Source organism: Mobula birostris, chromosome 26 (assembly GCF_030028105.1).
Source record: "Mobula birostris isolate sMobBir1 chromosome 26, sMobBir1.hap1, whole genome shotgun sequence".
NCBI lineage: Eukaryota > Metazoa > Chordata > Chondrichthyes > Myliobatiformes > Myliobatidae > Mobula > Mobula birostris.
The window spans coordinates 5,304,661-5,329,907 of NC_092395.1; the positions used below are offsets into that span (position 1 = coordinate 5,304,661).

Here is a 25,247-nt window from a genome sequence, read left to right on the forward strand (position 1 = left end):
TGCCGTAATACATAGCAGGGTTATTAAAAATTACATTCCCCATGAGATAATGACTGAGTCTGTATCTCCAGTACATTTTTCTGCCCAAGATACCAAACAATGGCCACATCCACAACCATTTGGGATATCTTGAGTACAATCATCTGAGTGAAGGTTTTTCTCCATTTGATGTAAATTTTTATATACCTGTGCATTGTTTTTATATATAAATTTGGACAGTCTGTGTAAATGTGCTTTAAAAGTGGCTTTCTCATGATGATTTACTGCCAGTGATAAACATGAGGTGGTGCAGTAATGGAAAGCTTTGTTCTGGCTAATTCATTTTTGTTCAGAAATTTGTTAGATGAGTTGCTGTTTGGAGTGTTAGTGCCAAGTAACATTATGATAAAGTATGTAATCTTTCGGGAATCCCTTAACGTAAACTAAGACTTCTGTGATTTTATTCTAACGTGAAACAAGTGTTCCTGGTTTCATTGTGGTTGAGATGGAAAAATCAAATTTTAAAAATGCTGAAATATGTAATACATGATATATGTTGAAATACTTCTGGAAGAATACTGTTGTAGAAAATAATGATTAATATTTGGCTATTCTTGATAGCCTCCTTGTCATTGGGTTTGGAGGATTTCATGCCCCAATGACCCAGAGAGTTACGTTGGCTGGAGTCATGGCTTTATGCTTTGGGTTTTGGTATGGTCACCTATGCCAAACAGGTCAAGTAGTAGAGGCCAGACTAAGAGTGGTCCACCGGTCCTTCAGGTTCATGGGTTCAGCTCAGGGCTAACAACCCTGACCGGTAAAACAAAGTTGTATGGAATTAGCAAAGAAGAATCCTTCTGCATATGACTCTGATGGTATTCCTGAGTCTCCAGCTGGGACTTGAATGACTGACAGTAGTGAAAACCAAGAGGAAGTGACTGACATGATGAAGCAAGCCCTGAACATTGCCAGAGATGGAGGAATTTAAGAGAAAATGCAAACATGTTTGACTCTATTATGGTGATGTGACAGCCATATGTAAATATTATTCTTATATTTATGATTGATATTGCAGAATTAAATGGAATTGACAATGAGTTGAGGATGAAGTTTTACAAATGTTTTCTAGTGATTGAGATGCTATCTGTCCTTGTGCTTCAAAACAGTTAAATTTGTTGTCATTTCTTGCAGAAAGAGAGGTTTGTAAAGCTCTTGGATCAACTGCATAATTCCCTTCGCATTGATCTATCAATGTATAGGGTAAGTTTTTGTACAAAGTTGTGTCTTCTCTTTGAATCAGTGGAAAGTTGTATTGTAAATGTAAGTGCGAATTAATGCCCTGATTTGATTTCAGTTCATATAGTAGAAAACTACAGGAATCTTTTTTTAAAGTCAGTCAGTTTTGAATCTTCTAAATTAAAAAAAAAATTTGGATTCAAACAAATGGGGTGCGGGCTATAATAAAGGGAAATGTAATTACAAAGGAGAAATACGCAAATTATCTCAATTCTGGCAAAATGAGATGACAGTTTGCATGTTGGACTTCTGTTGGTGTAGTATTCATTACTACAGTCTCGGATGTTTCAAGTGTGGAGCAAATTGTCATGCTTGTATTTTACACCTATTGCTCCACACTTAACTCTGGATTTACAGTAGTTTGTACAACCAGTGTGCAAAGTTAATGTAAACCTTCCTTCTTTCCCACCCCTCCTTGGCTCACCTTCCTGATTATCATTAATGAAAGGACCTATTGGCAGACTTCACTTTCTTTAAATCAGTAACATCAATCTAACAACAAGAAGTATTTTATCCCAAGCAACACACATCAAAGTTGCTGGTGAATGCAGCAGGCCAGGCAGCATCTCTAGGAAGAGGTACAGTCGATGTTTCGGGCCGAGACCCTTCATCAGGACTAACCGAAAGAAGAGCTAGTAAGAGATTTGGAAGTGGGAGGGGGAGCGGAGATCCAAAATGATAGGAGAAGACAGGAGGGGGAGGGATGGAGCCAAGAGCTGGACAGGTGATTGGCAAAGGGGATATGAGAGGATCATGGGACAGGAGGCCCAGGGAGAAAGAAAAGGGGGAGGGGGGGAAAACCCAGAGGATGGGCAAGGGGTATAGTGAGAGGGACAGAGGGAGAAAAAGGAGAGAGAGAGAGAGAAAAAGAATGTGTGTATATAAATAAATAACAGATGGGGTACGAGGGGGAGGTGGGGCATTAGCGGAAGTTAGGGAAGTCAGTGTTCATGCCAGCAGGTTGGAGGCTACCCAGACGGAATATAAGGTGTTGATCCTCCAACCTGAGTGTGGCTTCATCTTTACAGTAGAGGAGGCCGTGGATAGACATATCAGAATGGGAATGGGATGTGGAATTAAAATGTGTGGCCACTGGGAGATCCTGTTTTCTCTGGCAGGCAGAGCATAGGTGTTCAGTGAAATGATCTCCCAATTTGTGTCAGGTCTCGCTAATATATAGAAGGCCACATCAGGAGCACCGGACACTTCACCTGTGAGTCGGCTGGGGTGATATACTGCGTCCGTCTGGGTAGCCTCCAACCTGATGGCATGAACATTGACTTCTCCAACTTCCGCTAACGCCCCACCTCCCCCTCGTACCCCATCTGTTATTTATTTATACACACACTTTCTTTCTCTCTCTCTCCTTTTTCTCCCTCTGTCCCTCTCACTATACTCCTTGCCCATCCTCTGGGTTCCCCTGCCCCTTTTCTTTCTCCCTGGGCCTCCCGTCCCATGATCCTCTCATATCCCTTTTGCCAATCAACTGTCCAGCTCTTGGCTCCATCCCTCCCCCTCCTGTCTTCTCCTATCATTTTGGATCTCCCCCTCCCCCTCCCACTTTCAAATCTCTTACTAACTCTTCCTTCAGTTAGCCCTGACGAAGGGTCTCGGCCCGAAACATCGACTGTACCTCTTCCTAGAGATGCTGTCTGGCCTGCTGCGTTCACCAGCAACTTTGATGTGTGTTGCTTGAATTTCCAGCATCTGCAGAGTTCCTCGTGTTTGCAAGTATTTTATCCCTCCTGGCACGCATCTTTGCAAGTGACAGAAATGCTACACCTGCTCATTCACCTCCTCCCTCTTCTCCATTCAGGGCCCCAAACAGTCCTTCCAGATGATGCAACACTTCACCTGCAAATCGGTTTGGGTTGTCTATTGTATCTGGTGCTCCTGATGCAGCTTCCTCTGCATTGATAACCCCAATGTAAATCAGGGACCACTTTATTGAGCACCTTCGCTTCATCCACCAAAAGTGGAATTTCCCGGTGGCCGACCATTTTAATTCTGATTCCCATTCCCATCCCGACATGTCAGTGCATCTTCTGCCACGATGAGGCCACTCTCAGAGTGGAGAAGCTACACCTCATATTCTGTCTAGATATTCTTCAACATGGCGGTGTGAACATTGATATCTCTTTCTAGTTTTCTTTTTCCTTCCACCTTCAATCTTCTCCTGTTCTCCAGCCTGGCCTCTTTCTTCTTGTATGAACATGAGAAAATCTGCAGATGCTGGAAATCCAAACAACACACACGGTCAGCCGGAAATGTCAACTGTTTACTCTTCTCCATAGATGCTGCCTGGACTGCTGAGTTTCTCCAGCATTTTGTGTGTGAGGCTCTTACTTTTCTCCTCACCTGCCTGTCACCTCCATCTGGTACCCCTCCTTCTCTCTCTCCTATGGTCCACTCTCCTCACCTATCGGACTCCTTCTCCAGCCTCTTCCACCTATCACTTCCCAACCTCTTACTTTATCCCACCTCCCCCACCTACTTGGCTTCACCTATCACCTTCTAAATTCTCCTCCTCCTCCTCCCCCCCCCCACCTTTTTATTCTGGCATCTTCCCCTTTCCTTTCCAATCCCGAAGAAGGCTGTCGACTGTTTATCCATTTCCATAGATGCTGCCTAACCTGCTGATATTCTCCAGCATTTTGTGTATGTTGCTCTGGATTTCCAGAATCTGGAGAATTTTATAACTGTTTGAACTAAAAAGGGCAGTAACAAGAATCATTTGTGTAGATTGCACATGCTATTTAAAACAGTAATGAATTGCTGTGTAAGCCAAAGTTAAAGTTGCACTTCAAATTAAACGCAAACAACAGGAATTCTGCAGATGCTGGAAATTCAAGCAACACACATAAAAGTTGCTGGTGAATGCAGCAGGCCAGGCAGCATCTCTAGGAAGAGGTGCAGTCGACGTTTCAGGCCGAAACCCTTCGTCAGGACTAACTGAAGGAAGAGTGAGTAAGGGATTTGAAAGTTGGAGGGGGAGGGGGAGATCCAAAATGATAGGAGAAGACAGGAGGGGGAGGGATGGAGCCAAGAGCTGGACAGGTGATAGGCAAAAGGGATACGAGAGGATCATGGGACAGGAGGTCCGGGAAGAAAGACGGGGGGTGGGGGGGGGGGGACCCAGAGGATGGGCAAGGGGTATATTCAGAGGGGCAGAGGGAGAAAAAGGAGAGTGAGAGAAAGAATGTGTGTATAAAAATAAGTAACAGATGGGGTACGAGGGGGAGGTGGGGCATTAACAGAAGTTAAAGAAGTCGATGTTCATGCCATCAGGTTAGAGGCCACATCAGGAGCACCGGATGCAGTATATCACCCCAGCCGACTCACAGGTGAAGTGTTGCCTCACCTGGAAGGACTGTTTGGGGCCCTGAATAGTGGTAAGGGAGGAAGTGTAAGGTCATGTGTAGCACTTAAAATGCCATCCCCTTCTCGCAATTCCTCCGTCTCCGACGCATCTGCTCTCAGGATGAGGCTTTTCATTCTGGGACGAGGGAGATGTCTTCGTTTTTTAAAGAAAGAGGCTTCCCTTCCTCCACTATCAACTCTGCTCTTAAACGCATCTCCCCCATTTCATGTACATCTGCTCTCACTCCATCCTCCCGCCACCCCACTAGGAGTAGGGTTCCCCTGGTCCTCACCTACCACCCCACCAGCCTCCGGGTCCAACATATTATTCTCCGTAACTTCCGCCACCTCCAACGGGATCCCACCACTAAGCACATCTTTCCCTCCCCCCCCCCCCCCGCATTCCGCAGGGATCGCTCCCTACGCAACTCCCTTGTCCACTTGTCCCCCCCAACCCTCCCCACTGATCTCCCTCCTGGCACTTATCCGTGTAAGCGGAACAAGTGCTACACATGCCCTTACACTTCCTCCCTTACCACCATTCAGGGCCCCAAACAGTCCTTCCAGGTGAGGCAACACTTCACCTGTGAGTCGGCTGGGGTGATGTACTGCGTCCGGTGCTCCCGATGTGGCCCTTTATATATTGGCGAGACCCGACGCAGACTAGGAGACCGCTTTGCTGAACATCTACGCTCTGTCCGCCAGAGAAAGCAGGATGTCCCAGTGGCCGCACATTTTAATTCCACATCCCATTCCCATTCTGACATGTCTATCCATGGCCTCGTCTACTGTAAAGATGAAGCCACACTCAGGTTGGAGGAACAACACCTTATATTCCGTCTGGGTAGCCTCCAACCTGATGGCATGAACATCGACTTCTCTAACTCCCGCTAATGCCCCACCTCCCCCTCGTACCCCATCTGTTACTTATTTTTATACACACATTCTTTCTCTCACTCTCCTTTTTCTCCCTCTGTCCCTCTGAATATACCCCTTGCCCATCCTCTGGGTCCCCCCCCACCCCCCCGTCTTTCTTCCCAGACCTCCTGTCCCATGATCCTCTCGTATCCCTTTTGCCTATCACCTGTCCAGCTCTTGGCTCCATCCCTCCCTCTCTTGTCTTCTCCTATCATTTTTGATCTCCCCCTCCCCCTCCCCCTCCAACTTTCAAATCCCTTACTTACTCTTCCTTCAGTTAGTCCTGACGAAGGGTCTCGGCCTGAAACGTCGACTGCACCTCTTCCTAGAGATGCTGCCTGGCCTGCTGCGTTCACCAGCAACTTTTATGTGTGTTGCTTCAAATTAAAGATGTCTTTGTATTTTTTGCTCAATTGCCTATCTTTCTCTGATCCTGTAAGGTAGTACTTTGACTTACACACGCACACTCACCCATACATCCCCCCCCCCCCCACCCCCGGAGGAACTCAGCATTTTGGTGTGTTGCTAGGATTTCCAGCATCTGCAGATTTTCTCTTGTTAGTACTTTGACCTTGTAGTTCTTTTCAAACTAAACTTGAAATAAACATATAATGTCTTATACAGTCATAAAGTTAAATGTATTTGGCAGCCTGGGCCTCTGCAATTTGGGTCAGGTGCCTTCAGTGACCATTTTGACTTCTGGCGTGAAATGGATGGGGCTATTATAAAGAATAGAGAGACTACTGCAACAGTGCACTGCCATTGTTAGAAGCTTGTAGTAAAGCTGTAGGGCTAAGAGAACTCCCATTCATTCCAGTTTCACTTAAATGTTTTCCCTAGCTTGTTGATTCCCTCAAGTGGCTTCAGTAAAGACCATTGGTTATGCGGCCGAATCATGAGAAACAAAGAACTGCAAATTATTGGTGGTAACTGATTTCAAGAATCAGTGTTAAAACTGATTTGGAAAGGGATGAATGTCTAGTCTATATAATTTGTAGTTGATTTTATTTCAAACCACCTCAGTTTTGCTGATTACAAAGGGGCACAGCAGAAATCAATTTCTTGTCGTGCTATATAATCTATTCTATTTCTCCGTACCAGAGGTTACTATAAATACTTCGGATTTATTGGTGCTATGACTGAATCTACTTACTGAACCGTAGTCCATTAGTAAGAAATATGTTATCATCATAGAAACAAGATTTCTAATAAGATTGTGATATTGCCATAAAATTTAGTATCACCTCCTTCAATCAAGATTGGTAGAAGTGAAATATAATCGAGTGGATGGGCTTAGTTCAAAAATGGAAAGTTAATTAAAAGATTGCTGAATTATGCATGATTGATGTAAGTGCCATGTATTAGAATGGGTTCAAGGGAATAAAAAGCAAAAATAAGTTTAATAAAAAAAATTGCTGATTCAAAGTAAATTTGAAGATGAGAAACTATTTTCATGTTTTTTCTGTGAGATGTATAGGAGTGGAAAACTATTCTCTGTTGCATGCTGAATAGGCAAGTTGGTTATCTTTGGAATGAAATGGAACATCGTGAACATATGACAGAAAATAGGTTTCTACCCTATAGATTCAGAATGGAAAACTATTTCATAATATTGCCTTTTATCTTTGAAGGTCACTGAAATTTATGTGGTTGGTTCTTGTTGCATTTATTGATGTAATTTTGAAATTTTAATTCTCTTACTTGCTTTTAAATAGAATAACTTTCCAGCAAGCAGTCCTGAAAGGTTGCAAGATTTGAAGTCAACTGTTGATCTCCTAACAAGTATAACCTTCTTCCGAATGAAGGTAAGCTAACGGGTAACATTTAACAAATATCATGCAGATGATGTAGTTTGAAACTAACGAAAAATCACCCAAAATGCATTCATAACATTAAACATCTCATCTTGGAGTTTCTGCTGATTGACTAACCAGACCAAAGATAAGAAATTTGAAGCCAAAATAACTTCCTAACCAAGATGATCTTTCGAGCTAGTTTTAAAAAAATCTTTTCTTGGAATGTCACCTTCTGAAACTCACCATGTTCTGAATCAACAAGGCAAATTTCTTCTACTGAAATTCTGAACAAATATAGGACTTACAAAAGGGGCTGTTAAAACAGAGCTATTCTTAGAATACAAGCAAACTAATAGGAATCATTTATTACTGTAGTAAGAAACTGGATACTTGTGAGATTTAACTTTGTTTACTTGCAGCTGGTGATCAAATCACTGACAAAAATGCCTCTTTTTATTTAAAATCCCCTTTAAATGTTTTCATAATATAGTACTACATTCTTACTATAAATGAGGGTTTTTTGTTTCTGAAAATTTCATTTCTTGGACTTGGTAATAAAAACATTTTGATGTGTTTTTATTGTAGTTTTCACCTGGATTATCAGTTGCCCTCAGTAGTAACGGTTGTCTGGTATTTTCTCTTCTACCATAATTAAAATACTTTATTAGCAATTATTAGTGCTTCAAGCATTGCACATTACGATAGTTGACATAAACTAACACTAATTCTGTCCATTGTTGAAAGGATAGCAAGAAACATCACTGGTATCAAATATGAAATAATATCTGTTACCACTGTCCACAGCCACTTGGTCAATCATGTTATTTGTTATAGACTAAAGAAGATGATGAGAAATTTTGGAATGATGAGGAATGGCACATCACCTTAATTTTTTTTTTGCCAGTTTTGTAAACTGTATGCATGTTAAATAGAGAGTGAGTTTCTTTCAGGTGCTCTGTTTTCCTCCTACAGTCCAAAGACATATCAGTTAATAGGTTAATTGGTCATTGTGAATTGTCCTGTGATTAGGCTAGGGTTAAGTAGGTGGGTGCGGGGTGATGCGGCTCATTGGCCGGAAGGGCCTGTTCTGTGCTGCACCTCTAAATAAATTATATGAAGATGACCAAACAAGAATCCTTTGGTCTGCTACTGAAACTGAGACATAATCTAAATTCAGATGACAGAGTACTTTGAGCTCCTGACCTGTAAAGCTCAAATCTTTGTGTAGCATTGAGAGATAACATCAGTGTCCACCCTTTCTTTATTTATATCCAATCCTAGAACACCATTGTGCAGTCTAGTATTTACATGGTGAGATGAAGTGGTAATCTTTGTATGTAGTTTCTCATTGATTCTATAGTATTCCTTTGTTCTACTGTGAATGTCTGCAAGAAAATGAATCTCAGGGTAATATATGGTGATATATATGTACTTACTTTCTTTGAGCTAGGACCAGGAAGCATTCATTATATCTCTCCCCACTGGCAATGAATAATGCTGCACAAGATCAGAAACTCAGTTTATTATTACCAAAGTACCTGGATGGGTGTGAAGATCAAATTAAGATGTGTGTTGCATAATTGTGCCGATGAATTCTTTCACAAATATTATCCAACCAAGCATTGTTTCTTTGGAGAGGAAAATAAATGTATCATTCAGGAAGAATCTATGTAATAACATGATCCAATGTGAATGTCTGGAAAAAGAGGATAAATGCATTGGCTCAATTTAGGGTGTGGATGAATCAGATTCAAGTTGAGGAAGGAAAAAAAAATGAAATGAAAATTGGTAACTACCTCCACTTTATGAATGGCTGTTTCCCAAGATATTATCATGCCTTGTGATTTCCTAATTATTTAATTAAAAAAGATCAGACAGTCTATGCATAAAAAGCATTTATTCATACATTGAGCAATAACATAATTATGTTATTGCTCAATGTATGAATAAATGCTTTTTATTAAAACAAATAATATCCAGCTGAGTATGCCTTTCAGATTTGATGATAATGATTCTTATACATCATTAATGGTTTTTTTCCACTCAGAGGGTAGTGAGAGTGTGGAGCAATCTGCCAGCACAAGTGGTGGATGCAGGTTCGATTTGTCCATTTAAGAGAAATTTTGCAAGGTACATGGATGGGAGGGTTACGGAGGGCTAAGGTCTGGGTGCAGGTCAATGGGACTAGGCAGATTAATGATTCAGCATGGACTAGATGGGCTGAAGGGCTCTGTACGCGCTCTAATGTTTCTGACTCTAATAGTACTATTTGAAAGTATTTAAAAGGACCATTGAAATATTGTAATATGTTCAGACTTATTTCATCCTTTCAGGTCCAGGAGTTGCAGAGTCCACCAAGGGCCAGTCAGGTTGTGAAAGATTGTGTGAAAGCCTGCTTGAATTCCACTTATGAATACATCTTCAACAACTGCCATGAGTTGTACAGCCGAGAATACCAGACTGATCCAGTAAGTTTATATCCTATTTGTAAACTTCACTGTTTGATGCAGAGTAAACAAACAAGCTATAAAGACTTTGCAGCTTTTTATTTGATTTGAGTGCACCCTTTGTTTCTACTTTTACTGGTCTCTTTTCTAGATGTGCACAGTTTATGATACTTTAGGCATCTTCCTCTTCAGCCCTTTCTTAATGTTTCTCACTTCCTTCTGGTCCCCCTTCTCTTTCTTCCATAGTTCTCTGTCCTCTCCCATTAGATTCCTCCTCCAGCCCTTTATATTTTTTTACCTATTACCTTCCCAGCTTCTTAATACACCCCCACCTTCCCCCTCACCATGGGTCTCACCTTTTGCCTGCCAGCTTGTACTCCTTCCCCTCCCCCAATCTTCTTATTCTGGCTTCTTGTCCCTTCCTTTCCAGTTCTGATGAAAGGTCTTGGCCTGAAGAATTCTGCTTGGCTTCTGCAGAATCTCTTGTGTTTATGATGCCATTGAGTTTTATTAGTCTGAAATGAGCATATCCTTTCAGCCCATGCTCATATTTTTAACTGTGGCAGAGACATTAAAACAGAAGTGCACTTAAAGAAATTAAAATTAATTTTCCGTAGCATTTTCATCAAAATACCCAGATATTTTGGAAAGGCTGCGCATATTAATAAAATTATTCCTCATTAACTGCACTGGGCATCCGCTTTCAATGATCATGGTGACTTGTGGCCTTATTCCATTAAAAGTAATTAGATGGTATAGTGTTAGATGTATGAAATTCCCTTAAGGCTGCCTTTATAACTTTGAACCTGCATATATGAGATCAAGTCTAGTCCAACACATTAGAGGCACAAAATTCAATTTTGGAATCATAAACACAAGAGATTCTGTAGGTGCTGGAAATCCAGAGTAGCATGCAGAGTGACTGAGACCATGAACTGTTCAAAGGTTCCTGTGAATTTCCAGCACCTGCAGAATCTCTCACATTTATGATGTGCTCCAAAATCCAGTCAAACACAGAAGCTAACTGAGACCATGAGCTGTCATATAATTTGCAGTGATGATGCATATTCAAAGAGACTTGGCTCCATGTAAAAAGGATTAAATACCTGGCATTGGAAGGCTTTCTGCTTGCCTGTGTAATTAAGTATAGTACGGTAGCGTAGCGGTTACTGTGAAGCTATTACAGCTTGCGGCACTTTGGTGTTTGGTGTTTCCACTACTATCTCTAAGTAGATTGTAAAATCTCCTCATGAATGCACAGGTTTCTTCTGGGTGCTCTAGTTTCCTCCTATAGTGCAAAGACGTATGGGTTAGTAGGTTAGTTGGTCATTGTAAGATTTTGTGTGATTTGTGATTAGGCAAGGGTTAAATAGGTGGGTTGCTGGGCAGCGCAGCTGATTGGGCTGGAAGGGCCAGTTCAGCCCTCTATCTCTAAATAAATCAATAAAGTGTGTTTGACCATTACAAATTGCTTTGTTGGTGTTATATTCCAATTCAGGGATGTATCACAAGAAAAGAAGATTCCATTGTCCCACAGCTTGTGATATTCTGTTGCTATTGCAATTCGTTCTGCTTTGCATAATTCCTAGTTTTATTTCTAACAAAGAAACTGTGAACCATTGTTTGAACTTATGTAGAAAGTGATTTGTGAGTAAATGTGCCTTCAGTATACAATAAATTTCCATACTGTTGTTGGGGTTTTTATCCAGTATCAGAAACTATTTGCTGTCTTGGTTTGCTGCTACGTAAAACTGTAACAAATGATATATTTCAAGCTATAAATATTTGGTGCATTAATTCAACTTGGCAATTTCTCCACATTTAATATTTCACGCAATTCAAGATTTGTTCTTTCAAAATTTTACCATCTACGCTATTGTTGTATCTTGTTTACGTCACATATTTTAATGTAAATTAATTATGTACTGTGTTCACCTTTACAACTGAAGTACTAGTGAAGTTTAGTCACTTTTACAAAATTAGAAAAAATAGCAAACCAATCCAAATCAGAAAAATTGTTCTCTTGTCATCTTGATCATGTTATAAATAGTACTGAAAACTCTGGATTGAACATCCCTGCTATTTGAAATAGTTGGGCTGGATCCTTTACATCAACCTAAGAGATTAGAAACACCCTGGCTTTAATTCCTTCAAAAGTTTAATGAGCAGCTCTTCCTTAGCAGGCCTCATTCTCCCATGTTGGATTTTATGCAGCAAGAGATTTTGTATCTCAGAGACTGGCATTCTTATCTTGACCAGTGTATTCTGCACTCTTGTAATATCTCTAAATAGTTCTGGAAGGTGAAATATCTGCACACAAAAAAAGTACTTTCATTCTCTAAGATAAATAATTTGTTTTATTTACTCTGTACTTTAACAAGTAAATGCTCAGAGTCACAGAACTTTAATAAGTCATTCTGTACTGAGTCCACAAAGTTTGGTTTATTTATTTGGCACTATATATTAAATTGTCCTTTCCATGTCTCCCAAGTTTTAATGCAAACTTCAGTATGGTTCCTGAACACACTTTTTGACCTTGTGCTTTTGCTAACCTTCAAAACTCAAACCTTTTGCTATTTGAGCAATTTTCTTTTTGATTGACAAAATATTAACAGAAATACATTCAGACCTGGCATAACTCTACCACGCATGGCGTTGATTCGTTGCAATGCAGTTATTCAATTCTTTATTTAAATTTTTTTAAATGCCAAAAATTCATTCTAAACAACACTTAAAACTTCTCTAGAGTGGCTGCCATTAAAGTAAACATTCAGTCAACCAATGAGATTTTTTACATACACTGTGAGGCAGTCCCAGCCAATTGCATATTAGTTCACACTCTGACTCCCCCGCATGTGTAAATGTTCTTGCTCTCTCACCAATTTATTCCACTTTTTTCACTGTCTGGAAAATGGCCTGCAATTTCCAGTAAGGATAGTACATCTGAAAATACAACATCATGAAAGCTGTAGACAATATCAGAGCACCCTGGGGTGAAGTAGCTTCAAATTGCATGAATAGAGTGTGGAAGAAGCTATGGCAACATCCTAGGATTTCAGGCGGAACCAGTCATTCAAAACATCATTGAACTGGCCAGTGAAGCAGGATTAGAGGATGTTAATCTGAGGATACGGATGGAGAAGAGGAAACACCAGCAAGAAACCTCACCACAAAATTCCTCAGCATTAGCATCACCATAATCTCACAGATCATGGACCAAATATGAGGAAATCTGCAGATGCTGGAAATTCAAGCAACACACACAAAAAATGCTGGTGAATGCAGCAGGCCAGGCACCATGTATAGGAAGAGGTACCGTCGACGTTGATCGATAATGATCCTGACTGGGAGCAAAGCAATAAGGCAAAGAGAGATGTTCTCAACATGTTTTCCTGCTACCGAAAACTGCTTCATGAGAGGCAGTCTAAAAAAAGGTAGTCAAATCTCTATACCTACTTGAAGAAGAAGCCAAAGTTAGAGGTGGATGCACAGTCTGGTCCCTCCTCTAAGATGTAACTGCCCCCCGCTTCCCTCCGCTGCTGCTGCTATTTGTTCCTGCTCCACTGATGTACAGATTAGACCTGTTTGCATGCTTGTTACTCCACGATAAAATAATAGATCATATATCTCGAGTTTGATTTTTTTTCAGTCAGGCACACGTCCATTTACATAAAGTTAAAACCCGGCATAGCGCTCCACCTCCGAGAAAGGCATCCCAAGTGTTAAACAGGGTCTGAGTGTACATGAACGAGTAAATATCTTGCATTGCTTGTTTAACTTTTCTTTTGTATCAATCTGTTCCAGAATGAGTTCTGATGAGAACTGGGATCATTCCATCCTAAAAATCACACTAGCACCTGTCAACTGTATTGGTGGCATATGATAAAAACCTGCCTTGGTTTTATATTTGCATAGAGAATGTGTGATTGAGGCAAAATAAATGCAGCTATATTTATTATATGACAGGACCTCAAAAGCAATCTTGTATAAAGACCATGAGACCATGTTATACAAATCTTTCAATGTATAACTCTTAAAGCCAATGAAAAATAAATATATGAATTATAAGAACTTAAGAGTCTTTTAATCTTAATATCTACAGGTAGTATTGGCCATAGTGAATAAAGTAAATACTTAACAGCTTAAACCTTTTAATTTAAAAATCTTTTTTAATGTTAAACTTTAGTTGGTTGATTATAATATTTCATTATTAATTCACTGCATAACTCACATAAAATGTTTGCTTGTTTTATTCCATATTTCCAGCACTTCTCTTAGTTATCAGGATCCTCCTTGTATCACAAAACTGAACAAAATTTGATTTTTTTCTTGCCTGTGCTAGTCCTTTCAATTTATATCTGCTCCTACTAAGAGGTTTACAAAGCATTTTAATAATGGATAAATGTCTTTCCTCCTGCAGTGAAGGAATCTGAAAATGGGACCTCATTAGTGGGCAATATACAAATGCATTCACACTAATGAATAATCATTTGTCCATTGTTAACAGTATTGCATTTAGACCTTCATCATGGCTGATCCATTTCCCTCTTAGCCAAAATCTCCTGCCTTCTCCCCTTAATCCTCATGCCCTAACTAATCAAGAATCTATCAGTCTCTGCTTAAATACACCCAATAACTTGGCTTCCATAGCCACCTGTGCCAATGAATTCCACAGATTCGCCACTGTGTAGCTAAAGAAATTCCTCATCTCTGTTCTAAATGGACATCCCTCTATTCTGAGGCTATGTCCTCTGGTCCTACACTCCCCCACCATAAGGAACATGCTCTCCACATCCACTCTATCTAGGCCTTTCAACATTTCCATAGGTTTCAATGAGATCCCCTTCATTCTTCTGAATTCCAGTGAGTACAGGCCTGGATCCAGCAAATGTTCCACATATAATAAGCCTTTCAATCCCAGAATCATGTTTGTGAACCTTCCTTGAACCCTTTCCATTGTCAGCACATCCTTTCTTAAAAACAGAGCCCAAAACTGCTCACAGTACTCCAAGCGAGGCTTCACTGGTGCACTTGTGCTGAAATCTTTACAAAATAATTTTTCTTAAGTGAACTATTTTGTATTATTTTGTAAAGATTTCAGTGCAAGAATTAATTAAAAGCAAATGTGATGTTCTATTCCAACATCTTTTGATACCTAGAATGAAAGGAAAAATCTAATGTTTGGGTAGTTATGGCAATTTTGGTGTTGTCCATTATTGAAAAGGAGAAAGAAAAGGAGTAGCATTTTAACTCAACATTTGCCACAATGACAGTTTAATTTAACAGATGTCTCTAGCATGGCGATCTCTCATTTACTAAATAAAGGCAGTTTTGTACCCATCTAATTTTGTTTGATTCTTTAGAATAAAAAGGCTGAGATTCCCCCAGAAGAACAAGGACCTAGCATCAGGAATTTGGATTTTTGGTCCAAACTCATCACACTCATTGTTTCTATCATAGAAGAGGACAAGAATTCATACACACACTGCCTCAATCAGTAAGTATCTGTATGCTATTTTTGTATACCTTTCAGTTATGATGTGTTGTAGAATATATGATTATAAATTACATACTGCATCTTAAAGCAGATATTTAATTGCCTAAAGACTAAAATTGTAGTTTTTGCTAGTCACCCATTTGCCATGATAAAAATTAATGGAAGGCAAAATATATGATTCTTATCTTTAGTGGCTTGTTGAATTAATCCAAAGACACCAGGCTAAATATCTTTTCTATTTCATTATAGCAATATTTAACTTAAGATATGATAGTTTCAATGTTTCAATGATCAGTCATTTTATTTATTGGCAACAGCAGCATGCAATTATATACTTTCCTTCCTATATATAAAAATAAACTGTCACATTGCTCATAACAAACATAGTTGTCTGTGTTTCAAAGGGTTGATTGGTAAGGCTATCATTTATTGCTCCTCTGTAAGCAGCATTGAGAATCTGGAAAATGAGCTCAGTCTAGAATAGCCATATGCTTGAGGTAAAAGTACTCTTTATACGTAGTACATTTATAAAAGTGTCTCTATAATTGTGTCTTAATGGAAATGAAATATACAGAGCAACACACACAAGATGCTGGAAGAGCTCAGCAGGTCAGGCAGTATCTATGGAAATGAATAGATAGTTGATATTTCGGGCCAAGACACCACCTCAGGACTGAGAAGGAAGAGGTAAGATGCCAGAATAAAAAGGTGGGGGGTGGGGAAGGAGGCTAGCTGAAAGGTGATAGGTAAGCCAAGTGGATGGAAAAGGTCAAAGGCTGGAGAAGAAAGAAACTGATGGAAGAGGAGAGTGGACCATAGGAGAAAGTGAAGAAGGAGGGGACCTGGGGGAACTGGTAGGCAGGTGAAAAGTGGTAAGGGATCAGAGTGGAGAATAGAGGAAGGGAGAAAAATTTGCTTAATGGAAGGTATGTATTGAGTTAGAAGTTGAATGCTTCAAAAAGTCTCCATAATTTAAAAATAATATCCTTAGGCTCTAAGTGGTTCGAATACCTTGACGAGAAAACGATGTTAAATGATTTTCCTAAAAACTGTACTTAGGGTTGGCTAAGGAGTTGGTGGATTTTGATATACTGTTGATGGCTCAGTGACTGTTGATAGTGGAGTATCACATGTTGCCTACTGCTATTGGGTATGTGGTCCAGGATTCTAACCCGGTAATGATAAATCTGCTCCATATTGGCACTGTAATGTAGAGGCTAACACAACACTATTACATCTCAGGGTGTTCCTGAGTTCGGAATTCAATTCCAGTGCTATCTGTAAGAAGTTTGTATGTTCTCCCCATGATCGCATGAGTTCCTGCGGGTTTTCTGGGTTCCTCAGTCCAAAGACATACCAGTTAGTATGTTAATTGGTCATTGTAAATTGTCCTGTGATTAGGCTAGGGTTAGATCAGTGGATTGCTGATTGTGGTTTGTTGGGCCGGAAGGACCTGTTTCGTGATGTATATCTAAATAAATACGTATTTACAACATGTAATGGCATGTAACTTGGAGGGCAACTTATCCAGCAGTAATCATGTCCAGCAGGAAAGCCAGGCATAACATTTTGGAATAATTTATCGGTTGTGTTTCTATTTATATTGTGTGATAGGGCTCTGGTGGAGCCATCAGTGAGTGGTCAGCACTTCAGGTGATTCCCATCAACCTGAACCCCCAACCAACACATATTCCATTCTCTCCTCCTACCCCTCCTCACAGTCCCCCACCCTGCTCTCATGACTATACCCCTTCCCCATACAAAACCACCACGGTGGGCTTCACAGCTGAACAGGTGAGAAGACAGTTAAAACGTCTCAACCCAAGCAAGGCTGCAGGACCGGATGGTGTCAGCACCAGGGTGCTCAAAGCCTGTGCCCCTCAGCTATGTGGAGTACTTCGCCATGTCTTCAACCTGAGCCTGAGGCTCTGGAGGGTTCCTGTGCTGTGAAAGATGTCCTGCTTCGTCCCTGTGCCGAAGACGCTGCGCCCCAGCGGCCTCAATGACTACAGACCGGTGGCATTGACCTCCCACATCATGAAGACCCTGGAGAGACTTGTTCTGGAGCTGCTTCGGCCTATGGTCAGGCCTTATATCCCCTCCAGTTCGCCTACCAGCCCCGACTAGGAATTGAGGATGCCATCGTCTACCTGCTGAACCGTGTCTACGCCCACCTGGACAAGCCAGCGAGCACTGTGAGGGTCATGTTTTTTTTACTTCTCCAGAGCGTTCAACACCATCCGCCCTGCTCTGCTGGGGGAGAAGCTGACAGCGATGCAGGTGGATGCTTCCCTGGTGTCATGGATTCTTGATTATCTGACTGGCAGACCACAGTACGTGTGCTTGCAACACTGTGTGTCCGACAGAGTGATCAGCAGCACTGGGGCTCCACAGGGGACTGTCTTGTCTCCCTTTCTTTTCACCATTTACACCTCGGATTTCAACTACTGCACAGAGTCTTGTCATCTTCAGAAGTTTTTGCATCAGCAAGGGAGATGAGGCTGAGTACAGGGCTACGGTAGGAAACTTTGTCACATGGTGTGAGCAGAATTATCTGCAGCTTAATGTGAAAAAGACTCAGGTTAGATAAAATGGGAGAAAATACACCCGAAGATTTTATATATAAATGGGAATCTAAATGGATACGGGAAAAGAAAGAATCTCCTATATTAAAACATTTGATTGATCTATGGAATAAGATAAACGTTGATAATGAAATAAAGAAATCTTTATTAGCAAGGAGACCTTTGATTCAAAACAGACTTATTCCTTTTATAATGGATAATCAACTTTTATATAATTGGTACCAAAAAGGGATTAGATCTATAGGAGACTGTTATGAACGAGGTATATTGATGTCATTTGAACAATTAATGAATAAATATAAAATATCAAATAACACTTTCATTTGTTACCTTCAATTAAGGGCTTATTTAAAAGACAAACTGGATCAAACAATGTTTTTGCCAAAACCCAATGAAATTGAAATTTTAATTCAAAAAGGAAAAATTTAAAAATTTATTTTTTTTATGTATAATTTGATTCAAAAACATAGACAATTAAACAAAGAACTACAAGTCAAAACAAAAATGGGAAACAGATCTGAATATTAATATTGATGAAACAAATTGGTCAAGACTGTCTTGACAGTATGACAAATACAATAAACGTACGACTTAGATTAGTACAATATAATTTTTTTACACCAATTATATATTACACCACAAAAAATAAACAGATTAAATTCAAACTTATCTGATCAATGCTTTAGGTGTAATCAAGAAATTGGTACTTTCTTACATTCTACTTGGTCTTGTTCCAAAATTCAACCTTTTTGGATAAATTTAAGTTTTATTGGAACAAATTACTGGAACTCAACTTCCACATAACCCTGTATTATTTCTATTAGGTGATATTGAAGGGATAAAACCGAAACTTAAACTGAATAAATATCAGAAAGAACTTATAAAAAGTGCATTGGCAGTAGCTAAGAAGGCTATAGCGGTTACTTGGAAATCGGATTCGTATTTAAGTATGGATCGTTGGAATAATGAAATTTCTAGTTGTCAAAAAAATTACTTATAATTTAAGAGATAAATATGATACATTTTTGAATACTTGGTGCCCATATTTACAAAAGATAGGATAGCATATTTAGTTGCTCCGATGATAAAGATGTTGGTCCCTTGGGGAAAGTAATAAATATACTAAATTTATTTTGAATCCCATGGAGCATGTGGAAACTTTCCAATATCCAGGCAGTTCTTCTTTCTTCTTTCTTTTTCTTTTTTTTTCAGGTAGGGGTATATATTGGGGGGGGGGGAGGGTTAAGGGGAGGGGGAAGGGTAGATATCATTCTATGTAATCATTTCGAAAACTCAATAAAAATTATATTAAAAAAAAGAAAAAGACTAAGGAGCTGGTGGTAGACCTGAGGAGAGCTAAGGTACTGGTGACCCCTGTTTCCATCCAGGGGGTCAGTGTGGACATAGTGGAGGATTACAAATAGCTGGGGATGCGAATTGACAATAAATTGGACTGGTCAAAGAACACTGAGGCTGTCTACAAGAAGGGTCAGAGCCATCTCTATTTCCTGAGGAGACTGAGGTCCTTTAACATCTGCTGGATGATGCAGAGGATGTTCTACGAGTCTATGGTGGCCAGTGCTATCATGTTTGCTGTTGTGTGCTGGGGCAGCAGGCTGAGGGTAGCAGACACCAACAGAATCAACAAACTCATTCGTAAGGCCAGTGATGTTGTGGGGATGGAACTGGACTCTCTGACTGTGGTGTCTGAAAAGAGGATGCTGTCTAAGTTGCATGCCATCTTGGTCAATGTCTCCCATCCACTACATAATGTACTGGTTGGGCACAGGAGTACATTCAGCCAGAGACTCATTCCACTGAGATGCAACACAGAGCGTCATAGGAAGTCATTCCTGCCTGTGGCCATCGAACATTACAACTCCTCCCTTGGAGGGTCAGACACCATGAGCCAATAGGCTGGACCTGGACTTATTTCCTGGCATAATTTACATATTACTATTTAACTATTTATGGTTTTATTACTATTTAATTATTTAGGGTGCAACTGTAACGAAAACCAATTTCCCCCTGGATCAATAAAGTATGACTATGACTACTATGACTATCACAAGTTAATGTCTGCAACTGCAACATTTTACTAGCAGTTATGTTCTTGTAGGTTAATCCTGGTAAGAAGTGGTGATTAAATTTTGTAACACTATGTTTGTACTGATTATGCTGAATGTATCATGATATGTATTTTCATTTTTAATTGTGGAATTCATCATTAAGGAAAACAAAAGTAATACTTTATCACCCTTTATCATTTCAGTCTGCTGTATGTTCCTTTGTTTTTAGGTTTCCACAGGAACTGAATGTGGGAAAGATAAGTGCAGAAGTGATGTGGAACCTTTTTGCCCAGGACATGAAGTATGCAATGGAAGGTTGTACTATTTTAGTATTTCTTACTTACAAATTATGAAAATGTGCCAATCGTTCACTCATTTGTGGAAAAATATGGTACCTACACTCAACAACAAAGCCATAATGTTACTTTATTCCTCACATAGTTTGGAGAAATAATTTTGTTTTTTGTGCATACAAGTCATCTAAATATATATTTAATTTTGGGATTTTCATTCATTAACCTCCTAACATTAATTATATATTTATAGGTGTATCTTTACAATTGTGCCTTAATTGAAGTGGGATAAAGTAATATATGCAGCACAGATTAATTAGGAGTTGAATGCTTCAGAAAGGGCACCACAGTAGTGTAGTGGTTAGCACAATGCTATTACAGCTCAGGGCATCAGAACTCGGAGTTTAAATCTGGCGCTGTCTGTAAGAAGTATGTACATTCTTCCTGTGATCGCATAGGTTTCGTCCGGGTGCTCCTATTTCCTTCCATAGTTCAAAGACATGCCAGTTAGTTGGTTAATTGGTCATTGTAAATGGTCCACATTTGAGCTGGGATTAAGTAGGTTCACTGGGTGGTGTGGTTCATGGGTCGGAAGAGCCTGTTCCATGCTATATTTCTAAATAAATAATAAGAAATAATATCCCTTTGTTCGAAATGGTTCTAATACCTTTACCAGAGAGGGAACAATGTTTATGTTTTTCTAAAAACCTAAAAATTGTGATTAGGGTTGGCTAAGAAGTTTTGAGATATGTTGACAGCTGGGTAACTGTAGATAGTGGTGTATCACATGTTGCCTATTTGGAATCAGGACAGGTATCCAGATTATCTAAAGTAGGGAGCAATCAGAGTGTCCTGGAGGAAGATACAGACAGATTAACTGAGGCCAGACTTTTACAGATTATGTAACTGCTACACTATTTTGCTGCCCTGGGTTTTTTTAAAGCTACTTTTGTTAATGCTTCGTTTTGATGCAATCTGGGAATGGGAATCAGGATACAGATATTTAATGTAACAATCATCTTTCTCTACATTTAAAATTACTATGTTCTTGACTCCATGGATTGGGCAGTCAGTCTAATGTCAGCTCCATTAGCCAGACAGAGTTCAACTTGTCAAAGGTCCATACATATCTTAAACACAACAGATCTGCAGATGCTGGAAATCCAGGACATAGCACACACAAAATGCTGGGGGAACTCAGTTGGTTAGGCAGCTTCTGTGGAAATGAATAAACAGTTGACATGTCTGGCCGAGTCTCTTCATCAGGACTGGGAAGGAAGTTCCTCCCTCTTTCTTTCCAGTACTGATGAGTTTCGCCAGAAACATTGTCTTTTTATTCTGTTACATACTTCATGGATATCTTGTGACTGTCTTATGAGGATGATGTAATGGTCTTGCAGAGGTCACATGATGTAATTTTCCCACCAGTGAGGTCACATGATGACCTGTTCTCAACAGGTATATAAAAGGGAGACCCCTGGTGACACAGTTAGTTTTCAGTTTAGTTTTGTGTTAGATACTCTGCTTTGCTGCGTATTCGGCTTATGGCTCAGTTTTGTTTTAAAGTGGAGTTCTACTTTCTATTGCAAGTAGTATTGGAGAATGAAGACCTTACCAAAATATAGGAATTCTCCGAGTCAAGTAAAGCTGATATTGTTTGGTGGTTTTGGAGAGGATCGACCTTTATTGAATCTTCGTTCAAGAAAAAGTGACCTGCAACTGAGATATCCCCTGCTAAAGTAGGAAGGATAGTGCAGTGTCTATTTTACAGAGGAAAAGGTCAGTTCCTTTAAACCGTTTTATTTCCGTCATTGTGAATCCTGCGGACAAGGCAGGTTCCGGCTGGGATCAGCGGTAACGTGACGTCTTCGAGGAATTCTTTACTTCAGAAAAGTCTCTCCTGATTGATTGTATAAATCTCTTGGACTTTCGAATTTACCATTCTAAGAACTGTGTTCGAATTTACCACTTTAAAAACTGTTTTCGCATTTACCCTTTTAAGAACTGTTCCAGAGTTGCTGTATAGCAGTTAACTTCCAGTTAAGTTAGTCGTTTAAATACATTTCGCTATTTTTGAGCAAAGTTTAATAAATGTTTCTTTATTTTTATAAAACCTAACTCAATTCTATATTCATTGTTGCTGGTCACGTGACAATTCCTCTCCATAGATGCCTGATCTGCTGAATTCCTCCAATATTTTGTGTGTGTTGCACCATACATATCTGCTGTGTGTGAGCAACATCTACTCAACTGAGAACCTAATCTTTTTTTTTCTGCTGGTCAGTACAAGAAATGTCTTTTACTTATCGCATTTATTCAAAGCATAAAGTCTCTAATTAAAAATATTCTAGTGTTTGTTTCTCCACCTGTAATGTAATACCGGCATCTTCTGAAAACTGGAGGGTATTCAGTATTGGCAGATGAGTGCTAAGTATAAAAACTACATTACTGTCTACTAATCTGTTGGCCTTCTAGAACTCCCATCTGGCTGCTCAGGGTCACTAGGACATCTTTTGACCTTCTAGAACTCCCATATGGTTGATTTTGGATCACTAGGATCACAGTACCTTTTATGTGTACCATGCACTGCATGCACTTTGAAGTATATTTTATTGTTTATTGTAGTATTTTGTTTTATATACCGAGTGTGTTATATATGATATATATGCAGACATCCCACCCTGCAAAAATTCATTTCAGGGAGGTAGCACCATCAATTTGCGAAAGACTCCCGGAACTTCCGGGAGAGGTGGGATGTCTGCAATAGAGTAGCTCCTTAGCAGCTAGCCAGCTAGTTTAAATAACGTTAGCTATGCTAATGAACGAATGACACCTGTTAAATACCTCAACATGTCTTTTACAGTCTTAACCCACCATGGGCAATAGAAAAGTCACTGTTGCAAACAGTGCAGCGAGCAGCACTGTCGTTATTTTTGACCCCTATTAGGCAGGGGTACACTTTAGTGTAGTCTGGGATGACGTACGTTTTATATTTTCTTTTTTTGGAACACTCTGCCATGGCGTGTGCGCTCTCGCGCTCTCTCACTCGCTCGCTCTCAAAAAAAATTGATTTCCAGGACATTGTATATAATTTGCGAGCATCAGGGAGCCACTATTAATATGCGGGAGACTCCCAGAACTTCCGGGAGAGGTGGGATGTCTGTATATGTTTTGAGAGTGCACTGTGGTCTGGAGGAACGTTGTTTCATTTGGTTGTAAATATGTACAGACGACAATAAGCTTGAACTTAAATTTGAGCTTGCCATCGTGAAAGAACTTGTCTGTTTAGAGTCTTTTAGTTTTGAAGATTCTCTGTTTAAGTGCTATCTACATCTAAAAATCTGCACTTGATTCATTTCAGTTGTATATTGAGTATGACTGAGGATATCTTGAGTGCTTTTTGCCTTTGATTTCAGAGGAATAGTTTATTATGGCATGAAACAAAGTAGAATTCATTTTAAAGATGTATCCACGGCCTCCTCTACTGTAAAGATGAAGCCACACTCAGGTTGGAGGAACAACACCTTATATTCCGTCTGGGTAGCCTCCAACCTGATGGCATGAACATCAACTTCTCTAACTTCCGCTAAGGCCCCACCTCCCCCTCGTACCCCATCTGTTACTTATTTTTATGCACACATTCTTTCTCTCACTCTCCTTTTTCTCCCTCTGTCCCTCTGAATATACCTCTTGCCCATCCTGTGGGGTCCCCCCCCCTTGTCTTTCTTCCCGGACCTCCTGTCCCATGATCCTCTCATATCCCCTTTTGCCTATCACCTGTCCAGCTCTTGGCTCCATCCCTCCCCCTCCTGTCTTCTCCTATCATTTTGGATCTCCCCCTCCCCCTCCAACTTTCAAATCCCTTACTCACTCTTCCTTCAGTTAGTCCTGACGAAGGGTCTCGGCCTGAAACGTCGACTGTACCTCTTCCTACAGATGCTGCTTGGCCTGCTGCGTTCACCAGCAACTTTGATGTGTGTTGCTAGAATTCATTTTAAGTCCTTATCATGTTCGGATAAACATTAGTTAGCAGTGTGGTAAGGGATCATTTTCTCTGCAATAGCAGCTCAGCATCAATTTGCAAGCTTTCGATAAATATGACCAAATTTATTGGATAGGTTTCTGGCTGATTGAGAATGGATTTCTTTTCTTCTTGAGTCATAGATGATGAGAATGGCTTATATTCATCCTGTTTGTCATAGCCTATAATTTAAATGACTTTGAAGCTAGTAGAGTAGTTGAAGTACTGTCTATATAACACTAAAAATAGGCATTTACTTCAATTAACAGCCCATAGAACACTCCAAGTGATTCCAGTGTCAAAAACAGTATGATAAGAAAGAGTACCCAGTCAATATATCCATAACTGCAGCAATACTAAGGACCCAAACTAGTTTTTTTTTGTTGCTCTCTTATCCTGGTTATTTTCAGGACTTGTTACTTACACCTGTTAGGGTGCTTTCTCCAGATACCTTAGATAGATAGATAGATAGATAGATATACTTTATTGATCCTGAGGGAAATTGGGTTTCGTTACAGCTGCACCAATCAAGAATAGAGCATAAATATAGAAATACAAAAACCACAAGCAATCAAACAACAAAATGCAAACTATGCCCGATGGAAAAAAAGTCCAGGACCAGTCTATTGGCTCAGGGTGTCTGACCCTCCATGGGAGGAGCTGCAAGTTCGATGGCCACAGACAGGAACGACCTCCCGTGCCGCCCAGTGTTGAATCTCGGTAGAATGTGGGCGAAGTCCAACAGTAAAAAGTTCAATATCCGGTCTACAAAACACATTCCTCGATCGTAATATGACCCGGATTGCACCATCTGTTTTAACCAGAACAGTAAGCACCCAACTCCTTTACGCTTACCGCTCTCAGTGCACTTCCAGTCAGCTGGAACGGTCTGGAAGCCGTCCATGGAGAAGTTTTGATCGGGTATGTCCTCGTACAGCCCCGTTCCGGTGAAACACATAACACTGCACTCCCAAAATGTTCTCTGA

At 40.0% G+C, this 25,247-nt stretch overlaps 1 protein-coding gene across 1 annotated transcript in view; it reads left to right on the top strand.

Moving 5' to 3' along the window:
• The window catches only part of LOC140187981 (protein unc-13 homolog A-like), a 289,194-nt gene that overhangs the window by 210,366 nt on the left and 53,581 nt on the right, over nucleotides 1-25,247 (top strand). The window contains exons 23-27 of the mRNA XM_072243844.1: nucleotides 1,171-1,239; nucleotides 7,269-7,358; nucleotides 9,683-9,817; nucleotides 15,160-15,293; nucleotides 20,177-20,262. Of these exons, the coding sequence (XP_072099945.1) occupies nucleotides 1,171-1,239; nucleotides 7,269-7,358; nucleotides 9,683-9,817; nucleotides 15,160-15,293; nucleotides 20,177-20,262 (514 nt within the window). The remainder of the gene's footprint in view (nucleotides 1-1,170; nucleotides 1,240-7,268; nucleotides 7,359-9,682; nucleotides 9,818-15,159; nucleotides 15,294-20,176; nucleotides 20,263-25,247) is intronic.